General features: G+C 47.5%; 1 protein-coding gene across 1 annotated transcript in view; it reads left to right on the forward strand.

The window, feature by feature from the left end:
* Positions 1-9,065, forward strand: part of LOC131094393 (zinc finger protein 551-like) — a gene marked incomplete at its 5' end in the record, with an annotated part of 28,009 nt that extends 18,944 nt beyond the window's left edge. The window contains 1 exon segment of the mRNA XM_058041987.1: positions 8,429-9,065. Coding sequence (XP_057897970.1) covers positions 8,429-9,065 — 637 coding nt within the window.
* Positions 9,066-10,776: the final 1,711 nt, after the last annotated feature.

Raw genomic sequence — 10,776 nt, forward strand, 5'->3', positions numbered from 1 at the left:
AAGGGATCTGCAAGTCCATTTGGGGGTTGGGATTGTTCCAAGGGAAGGGAGGATGGTAGTACAAGTGATGAAGCTGTCTCAAGGAGATGTTGCAGAAATAAATCATGAGGTATGGGCTGAGGGGGGAAAGAGTGGCTTATTAGACATTCCACCGATAACAATAAAAATGCAGGATGATACCTCACCCATACGGGTTAAACAGTATCCGATTTCCCTAGAAGGAAAGAAGGAGCTTGCTATAGTCATCGAGCAACTGTTGCAGGAGGGAATTTTAGAACCCTTCATGTCACCACATAATACCCCTATACTGGCAGTTAAAAAGGCTGAAGGGAAATACAGGCTGGTACAAGATTTGAGGGAAGTCAACAAAAGAACCATTGCCAGACATCCAGTTGTGCCCAACCCATATAGTCTCCTAAGCAGAATTCCAAGAGAACATGCTTGGTTCACTGTCATAGATTTGAAGGATGCTTTCTGGGCGTGTCCTCTGGCAACAGAATGTAGGGATTGGTTTGCCTTTAAATGGGAGGACCCGAGTACGAAAAGGAGACAACAGTTAAGGTGGACCTGATTACCACAGGGGTTCACTGAATCCCCCAATCTCTTTGGACAAGCTTTAGAGAGTTTGTTGGAACAATTTGTCCCTGAACAAGAAGTGTAGATCTTGCAGTATGTTGATGACCTGATGGTATCAGGAAAGGAAAAAGATCAGGTCAGACAAACTAGTATTAAACTTTTGAATTTTCTGGGGGGGAAAGGACTAAAATTTTCCCAAGGGAAACTACAATTTGTGCAATCAGAAGTAACATACTTGGGGCACATAATAGGGGGGGGGGTATAAGAAACTAAGCCCTGACAGGATTTCAGGTATTTTAGCTCTCCCGGCCCCAAAAACAAAAAGAGATGTGAGAAAACTCCTGGGCTTGTTCGGGTATTGTAAGTTATGGTTAGATCAATACACACAGAGTGTGAAATTTCTGTATAATAAACTAGTAGATCCAGAACCCCTAATTTGGACAGCTGAAGATGATCAACAATTGGAAAACTTAAAAAACAAATTGTCCTCTGCCCCGGTCCTAAGCTTACCAGACCTCCAGAAGGGCTTTGACCTGTTTGTGAGTACAGAAGGAGGTATAGCCTATGGAGTATTAACTCAAGAGTGGGGAGGGTGCAGGAAACCCGTGGCATACATCTCCAAATTGTTAGATCCAGTGGCTAGAGGCTGGCCAGTTTGTATACAGGCAGTAGCAGCAACTGCAATCCTGATAGAGGAGACTCAAAAATTGACCTTACAGGGAAAAATTAAAGTGCATACTCCTCATTATCTTAAGGCAGTACTGAGACAGAGAGCTCCGCAGTGGTTAACCGATGCTAGAATATTAAAATATGAGATAATACTAATGAATACAGAGGACTTAGAATTTATCACATCAAATGCCCTCAATCCAGCACAATTCCTAATGGGAGAGCCTATAGAGAATTTAGAACATGATTGTGTAGAATTGGTTTATCTCCAAACAAAAGTAAGAGAAGATTTGGAAGATCAGCCTCTAGCAACTGGAAGAAGCTTATTCATAGATGGCTCTTTGAGGGTAGTAAATGGAAAAAGAGCTTCAGGTTATGCCATTATAGATGGAGAAACATTACAAATTGTAGAAAAAGGGAAACTATCCCCAAGCTGGTCAGCCCAAAGTTGTGAAATATATGCCCTGAAAAGGGGACTGGACTTACTGGAGGGGGACCGGGGAACCATTTATACGGACTCCCAATATGCATATGGGACAGTTCATACATTTGGGAAAATATGGGAGGAACGTGGATATTTAAGTTCAAAGGGAAAGAGCTTAGCCCATGAGAACCTAGTCCGATCAGTACTAGAGGCCCTACAAAAACCTATAGAAATAGCAGTGGTCCATATAAAGGGGCACCAAAGAGGAGACAGTTTAGAAGTTAAAGGAAACCGACTGGCTGATCAGATAGCCAAAGAAGCAGCTCTAGAACCAGGGGATCCAGTAAAAATTTTGAAGACAAAAATGACACCTGAAAAAGGGGAGGAACCTATATTTAGTGAAGAAGAATTAGAAGCAATAAAAGATTTAAAGTTACATCAAGGACAACAGGGAGAGTGGTTAACCTCAGATGGACGGGTGTTTTTGAATAAAGCACTGGCTCGGACAGTGCTAACAGAACTACATAAATTAACTCACTGGGGAGTCCAAGGACTATGTGATCATTTCCTAAGAATTAACCTATGCATCGGGGTATATAGCCTGGCTAAAGCTGTTACCAGAGGGTGTGTCATTTGTCAAAAAGTGAACCAGAAAGTTATGAGAAAAGTAGCACCTGGAGGAAGGGAATTAGCCTTGAGACCCTTCCAAAGCATACAGATAGATTTCACTGAAATGCCCCCAGTGCAAGGATACAGATATTTGCTGGTTATAGTTGATCATCTCACACACTGGGTAGAAGCCTTCCCGACCAGGAGGAAAACAGCTCAAGTCATGGCAAAAGCAATCCTAGAGAATATTATCCCCAGATACGGTATTGTGAACACCATAGACTCAGACCGAGGTCCACATTTTGTGTCCCAAACATTACAAAATATAATTGAGGCTTTAGGAATGAAATGGAGGTTGCATACTCCGTGGCACCCCCAGAGTTCTGGGAGGGTGGAGTGAATGAACAAAACTCTCAAAAATGTATTAACTAAATTGATTGAGGAAACAAAGATGAATTGGCTGAAGTGTTTGCCCCTAGCGCTATTGCGCATCAGAACAAGACCTTGGGCTGACATAAGAATTTCACCTTATGAAATGATGTTTGGGCTGCCATTCTTGTTAGCACCTTATAGCACAGGAGACTATCTGGAAGGAGAAGAAGCTACCAGAAAGTATTTAGAAATAATTGGAAGAACTCTGGAGGGACTTAGAAAGAAAGGATACCTTCCTCAAACTCCCCCTCTCGACACAAAAGTTCACAACATTAGTCCAGGAGATTGGGTTTTGATAAAATCATGGACTACGGGAACATTAATGCCTAAATTTGAAGGCCCCTTCCAGGTGCTCCTGATCACAAATTCAGCTGTGCGGACCAAAGAAAAAGGTTGGACTCATATCACAAGAATAAAAGGGCCAGTCTCACCCCCAGGTACGGGACTGGATCCAACATCAGCTTCCCCCTCTGGCATTGGACCAGAGTCTACACCACTCTCACCCCCCGGCGCTGGACGAGATTCATCTGCTTCACAAGCTAAATCACCTGAGTACACTGTGGTAAAAGGACCAAAGGATTTAAAGTTGACTCTCAGAAGGAAGAGTCAAAAAGACTGAACTGTGTGGGAAAAAAATTGTTTGTTAAGAGTTCTAATATTGCTTAAAATGTTTTAAGACTGTTCTGTGTAAACTATGTTGGTAAAAAGTTTAAGACTGTAAATAAGTGATTCTGGTTTAAGTTCCCCAATTTATTTCTAAAGACTCCAGGTTAATCCTCTACAGAACACTCCCCTGGGAGGAGAAACCAAAATTGGTAGGGAACAGACCAAGAGAGATTTAACCAGAGAAGCGGGTAGAAGGGACTCTAAAGAGCTTGGAAGCTTTTCCTCAGTAAAATTCCCCAAGAGGCAAGGCCAGGTGGGCAGGCTGTGCAAGATGACCCATACTGGACTCTTGGGAAGGGTAGTCCTGATGGCTCTGATTGCTGGTGGTGCTCAGGGGAGCCCAGCTGAGCCGTGCAGTGAATGCTACCAACCCCTCTGTGAGGAGGAAGTGAGCTCCTTGTCGAGAGTCCACATCAGTTCTAACCCTGATTGTGTTAACCTCTCCCAATTGGTCTTTTATCAAAAAAATAAGAGAGTGTATTGGATAGTATACAATACTGCCACTTTTAGGCAGCCACTCCTAGGAGAGTGCCCTATAGAGGAAGCCTGGTTGTGCTTTGAATGTGATGCTGCTGAAACAAGCTCAGCAGATCTAGTAAAAAGCAAAGAAATGGTGATAATGGTAAGAAAAATTGTTTGTTACAAGTATCTATATGAGTATACTGGAAAAGAGATAAACTCCTTTTGGAACACATTTCAGGGGAGCCTTAAATCCCTAGATTTGATCTTGTCTGGCAGCTGCGCTGCTAGAGTGATAAAACCAATTTTCTTATTACCCAAAGAAATTGGATCAAGTTTGGGAGTTCCTATATATAATGATTTGGGAGAAATTAAACAGAACAGGCAAAGTGAAATAGAAATTGAGAAAATCCAAAATTGTAAAAGCCAAATTCGGATCCCAATATCTATGTTAAACAAAGTTATCTGGCTCCAGGCAGTATTAAAAATAAAGAATTCAATTATTAGGAACATTTCAAACAAAATAAAAGGGTTAGCACGTGTAAATAATGAAGATGAAACTCCTACACTTGATCCCAGTGGGTGGGAGAACCTAAAGATTTTCAAAAAGGATGTATGGGAGAAGGTAGTTTTTCTCGGTGTGTGTATACTTGGAGGATTGCTCTTTTTACTATGCTTGTTTATATGTTTTAGTAAAATAGTACTGGCTGTGCAGATAAACCTGAAGAAACCAAGGAAAGTAACAAGGTTAAGTAACCATGATTACCAAAGTGCACAAGGGATTTATAGTAGATTCAAAACAAAAAATTGTGAGTTGATGCGAGCTTAGAATTTAAGCTCGATCAAAGAAAAAGAGGGGGGACTGTTATGAACAAAAATTTGGTTAATATTTTTTTCTGTGAGAAAAAGTTACCACTACTGCTGGGCTGCTGCCTTTGTTATTGTAATCACGGGTCGTTGTCGTTAATGGTTGTTTTTGTATTAGTAAAAGCCCTGGCTAGGGCGAGGTAATGGCCCTTCTCCTGGGTGGGGACCTTGCCCGAAGCTAAGTTTTACCTTTCTCAGAATAGGGAAGACACCTGAGAAGGTGGGGGGGGGTTATGCAAAGTGACTCCAAGACCAATGCAGCATGGTCCTCCACTGTACTGAGAAGACCCCAAAAACAACGAGCCAAATAAGAGTTGAGAGACTGGAGTGATGTCTGGACGTGAGGAACCGAGTGCTGAGCCTGCAGAGACGCGGAACACCTTCAGACCCTCTCGCCCTGACCACGGGAGTTGACCCCGGCGGTGAGACCAAGCTGACAGAGTGGGAGTGGCACCGTCTTATGGGATCAGGAGACCCAAAAGGCTCCCAAGAGGATCTGATCCCCAGCTCTGCCCCTGGTGGACAGAGCTGTGCATATCCTCGTCTTCTGAGTCTCCTGAGAGACGACGGACGCTGCAGACCCATCGAGCCGCCCAATCCTGAGCTGATCACTTTTTAATAAAGGCATTACACAGGAGAAGAAGTCTCCTGGCCCTTTTTTGTTTATTTCATTTATTGTCTTAACTCTGTCCAAATTCTTATTGCTGTAATTTTTATTACTATTTTATAACCATTTTATTATATTAAACTTTTAAAATTTGAACACAAGTGATTGGGGATTCTCACACCAGGAGCCCCTCAGAGCCCCATGGGCCCTGGCCCCAGTGAGGCTCACAGCTTCCCTCCCAAAATGCTGCATTCAGTTCTGACCCAGCACTAAGAAATCCAAGAACAAAACAGAAATCTGATGACAGAATCTTGCAAAATCCCATACAAGAACATTCTGTTATAAAATCACAAGTATTAACAGAAGCTGAGAAAGTCAACAACATTAGAAAATGATTCTGTAGATGAATAATGAGATGGATGGTTGGGTCTCACAATTAAAGAGTGAATATTAAATATATGTTAAGAGAAGTTTTGTAGATTTATAGTTATGTGTGTGTGAAAAACGCCAATCACTTGTTTTTAAAAATTTTAAAAGTTTAATAGTAATAAGGTGGTTATAAAAATAGTAACACAATTAGAGTAATAACAATTTGGACAAATTGAATTAAGACAATATGAGATAATAAAAACAAAGAATTACAGATGTCTGGGTACCTTTTCTGGGCATGATGAGCCCGAAAAAGGACCCCTGCTAACAAAGGATTAACCATTAGGAGCAATAGCCCGTTGCATATTCATTCACTTCATACCTGATGCATAAATTCCATTCAAACACAGGATTCTGTCTGGTCATTGTCAGCTTCTTCCTTCTAATCCTAACAGCGCCTCCAAGGCGGGAAGAAGTTCCTTTCTTCTGATAAGAAGGCAATAAATTCCTTTTCCCTGAAAGATTTAGGTGTCCTGTGGCTGCTATCTCACTGCAAGCCCTTTCTGTTAAACAAAGCATCTTACATAGCATCGTTTCTATTTTAACAATTTTTATAACCTAAAACTATATTTGACACAGTACTTAAGAGAATTAATACAGCATTTCTTTCTAACACAACACATATAATATTCATTTTAATATTTGCAAAAAGCCAATCGTAAAATACATGCAGTTTTCAAAGGGGATTTCAGGTAGCTCTGGGGTGAATTTTGGAGGGAAGTGGGGGGGTCTGAGAGTCCTGGGATGTTTTGGAGGTCTTGGGGAGGGTTTGGGGGTCCAGGGTGATTCTAGGCCAACCCTGGGGGGCTCAGGGGGGTTTGGGGTTCCTGGAGAGGTCTCGGGGGAGAATTGGGGGTCCCGGGGGGTCCCAGGCCCACCCTGAACCGAGGTCTGGGGGTTTCGGGGGGGAGGGGGCACAGCAGAGGTTCCTCCCCCCCCCCCCCCCGGATTTTGGGGGGATCTCCCATGGTGCCCCCTCCCCAAAAAGCTCTGAGGGCCCCCTGAAGTGGCTCCTGTTCCACCGGCCAGTGCCCCCTGATCCAGGACAGCCCCACTGAGTCTGGGGGGTTCTGGGGGATTTGTGGGGATTTTGGGGTTTTGCAAGGCTGTTTGGGAACTTCAGGGTGGCTTTTTTGGGCTTTTGGGGATTTTGTTGGGAGTTTGGGGGGAATTATTGGGGGTTTTTGGGAGAATTATTTGGTTTAGAGATGCTTATGTGATTTTGGGGGGTTTTGTTGATTTGGGGGGTTTTGGATTTGGGGTGATTTGTTGGGGTTGTGGGGGTTTTTGGGGGGGATTTATTGAAATTTTTAAGAGTTTTTTAAAATTTTGGTGAGTTCCACTGGAATTTTTGGTGATTCTCTGGGGTTTTTGAGGGTTTTCTTGTATTAGTCCAGTCCCTCCCAGTATGATCCAAAGATAGCCCCACTGTGCTCCCAGTCCCTGCCAGTAAGAACCAGTTGTGCTCCACATGGTTCTAGTTGCTCTCTTTCACCCTCATTTGTTCCAGTCCCTCCCAGTATTGTCCCAGTATAGCCCAGTTCCCTCCAGCATGTTCCCAGTCACTCCCAGTTGCTCCCAGTTGGGTTTTTGGGGTGATGTTTGGAGAATGAAGCAGTCCAAGGCTGAGCGGAAAAGGCCCCTTGGGGGGACATCGGGGGGTGTTGATGGTGGCTGCCGGCAGAGGCAGCCTGGAGGAGCAGAGCCCTGTGTGCCCCAGGAGCCCAAAGTGGGGAGCCCAGAGAGGGGCAAGCGCCGCCATGGGTGGGAGCCTCAAGAGCCTGGAGAGGGGCAGGGGGGTCTCCTTGGAGCCACTGCAGCCCAGAGCAGAGAATGAGGGGAGAAGGGAGTCCGGGAGCCCAAAGAGCCCCGGCATCCCGAAATGGGGAGAGCGAAGAGGGGGAAGCTTTTGGGATTGCTGGGACTGCCGGCAGCCTGGGCAGGGCGGGCACCGAGGAGAAGGGGGACCCCCAATCCAAGCGTGACCCCATGCAGCTGGGACAGGGGGGAACCCCTGAACACCCGAGGGGAGGGACCAGGGACAGGGAACTCCTGGGAGGCTTTTCCAGGGCTGAATCTTGGTGTTTGGGAGGTTTTCATGAAGCACAGATGGCCGGTGACTTGTAGAGATGGACTTGGGCAGAGGGACCTTCAAACTCAACATGCTCATCCCTTGTTTTCCCCAAACCAGGATTTCCCATTGCCAACCCCTGGGAGTCTTTGAGGAAGATGCCCTGGGGCACTGAGGCAGATGAGGAAGAAGTCACTGCCCCTTTCCTCTCTGTGCTACTCCATCTCCCAGCCCAGCATGGTCCTGGCTGCAGCACAACCCTGGGGGGATCTCCTTGCCCTTGCCTGTGGCACGGAGGCAAATCCCATCCTGTCCTTGTCCTTCCTCCCCCAGAGCAGGAGCTGAGCATGGAGAGCAGGGAGGACAAATGCCCGCAGCAGAACCTGGTGGAAGAGGCCGTTTTGAGCGGCTCCATGGTGCAGGAAGCCAACGGGGCAGAAAAGCCCTGGAGATGCCGCACGAGGAGGGGCTGCAAACGCAGATGGCAGGAATCTGAGGGGGAAAGAGCCAGCCTGGGCTGGGAAGGCGGCCAGAGATCAAGCCAGAGCTCGGAGCTGGTGCTCCATGAGCAGCTCCAGGATGGGGAGAAGCCCCACACATGTGTGGAGTGTGGGAAGAGCTTCAGGTGGAACTACAAGCTCATCGAGCACCAGAGGACCCACACTGGGGAACGGCCCTACGAGTGTGGGGAGTGTGGGATGAGCTTCAGCCGGAGCTCCCACCTGACCAGCCACCAGAGGACCCATACTGGGGAGAGGCCCTACGAGTGTGGGGAGTGTGGACAGAGCTTCAGGCAGAGCTCCAGCCTGATCAGCCACCAGAGAACCCACACTGGAGAACGGCCCCATGAGTGTGGGGAGTGTGGGAAGAGCTTCAGGGGGAGCTCTGACCTGATCAAGCACCAGAGGATCCACACTGGGGAATGACCCTACGAGTGTGGGGAATGTGGGAAGAGCTTTAGGGACCATGACACCCTGATCAGGCACCAAAAGATCCACACTAGGGAGAGGTCTTATGAGTGTTCTGAGTGTGGGAACAGATTTCGGTTAAACTCCCATCTCCTCCTGCACAATCTGAGTCACACAGAGGAGAGGCCCTTCTTCTGCCCTGAGTGTGGGAAGGGATTTAAGTACAACTGCCAACTCATCACCCACCAGTGCATCCACACAGGGGAGAGACCCTACAAGTGTGGAGAATGTGGGAAGAGCTTCTCACAGAGCTCTCATTTGCCCCGACACCAATACAGCCACCGGTAAGGGATGCCCTGTGAGTCCCCCAAGTGCAGGAAGAGCTTTGTGCTCTGCTCCAGCTCCATCCCCCACTGGAGGAGGCACTTTGGGCACAGCCCTGCTGACCCACATTCCCTGTGATCCATGTTGGGAACACACCTGGCTTCTTATTCTTTTTGTTTTGCCTTAATTTTCTTGTCTTTTCCATCTCTTTGCAGTCCAAAAGTGAAGAGGGATCGATCTTTCACCTCAAAACCACTCAAATCATACTGAAAACAGCTCAATCTTAAAACAAAAGGGCTCAATCCTACCTCAAATTGCTTGTTCCCACCTCAAAATCTCAATCCTATGCCAAACTCACTCCATTCCACAGGTACCAGGGTGAGATGGGGTTGGAAGGAGATGGGAGAAATGGGATCCCAATTTCGGAGCGATAGGATAGGATGGGAGCGTAGGAGCGATTGGATGGGGATTGTGTGGGGCTGGGTGTGTGGGATGTATTTGATAGCAAATAAAACTCTCAGACTTATTGCTTTCTCTCCCGTTCATGTTCAGTCCATTGCAGTTCTGTTTTAAGAGTGCCGCCTCCCAGAGTGCCCCCTCACAGTTGCTGCCCTTGGCCTGAGCCTGCCCCTTTCCCCTCACGGTTCCCGCCCTTTCCTTGCCCCCTTTCCCCTCATGGTTCTGCCCTTTCCCTGCCCCCTTTCCCCTCATGGTTCCCACCCTTTCCCTGCACCCTTTGCCCTCACGGTTCGACCTTCGGGAACGGGGAGGGAGGAGAAGGGAGGGAGGAAGAGGCTGAGCGGCAGCAGAAGCAGCTGGAGAAGGGGAGAGGGAACCCTGGAGTCGCCGCAGCCCCGGGAGCATCACCTCCCCATCCCACAGGTGCCTGGAGAAGGGGGAGCTCAGCCCAAACCTGCTGGGGGGTGCCTGGGTTTGGGGTTTTATTCAGGGGAAGTTTGGAGCTGGCAGGGCTCCAAAGCCGAGCTGCAGATGGCCCTCGGGGGGACATCCGGGGTCCCCAGGAGGTGTTTTTGGAGGGTCCCAGAGCCAGCAGTGGCTGCTCCCAGTATGAGCCCAGTCCCTCCCAGTTATTCCCTATGATGATAAAATTTGATCACAGCACAGTCCCAGTTCTTCCCAATTTCATCCTGCGTGTTCCCAGTTCTCCCAGTTGTCCCTAGCATAGTCCTAGGCACTCCCAGTATGATCCCAGTCTCTCCCACCAGGTCCCTAGTCCTTCCCACTTGCCCCCAGCGTGTTCCCAGTTCTCCCAGCACATTCCCAGTGGCTCCTAGTCCGGTCCCAGTCAACACCCATATGGCCTCAGACACTACCAGTATATCCCAGTTGCACTGGACATTCTCATAGTCATTGTCAGGCACTCCCAGTTACCTTAGGGTGGTTCACTTGCCCCCTGTTTTATCCCAGTTGCTCTCAGTTCCTCTAATTATGTCCCCCAGCATGGGCCTGGTAGCTCCCAGTAACCCCCAGTCAGGGTCCAATCACACCCACTCTGATCCCAGTATGATTGTAGCCACTCCCAGTATGATCCCAGTCACTTGCAGTCTAATCCCAGTTGCTCTCAGACACTCCCAGTACGATTTCAGTGCCCCCAGTGTTATCCCAGTTGCTCCCTGTCAATGCCAGCATAACCCCAGTAGCCTCCAGTATGATCCCAGTGTCTCCCTGTCTCTCCTAGTTTATCCCAGTTGCTTCCAGCTTGTTCCCAGTCACT

The sequence above is a fragment of the Melospiza georgiana genome, chromosome 29 (assembly GCF_028018845.1).
Source record: "Melospiza georgiana isolate bMelGeo1 chromosome 29, bMelGeo1.pri, whole genome shotgun sequence".
In the NCBI taxonomy this organism is placed as follows: domain Eukaryota; kingdom Metazoa; phylum Chordata; class Aves; order Passeriformes; family Passerellidae; genus Melospiza; species Melospiza georgiana.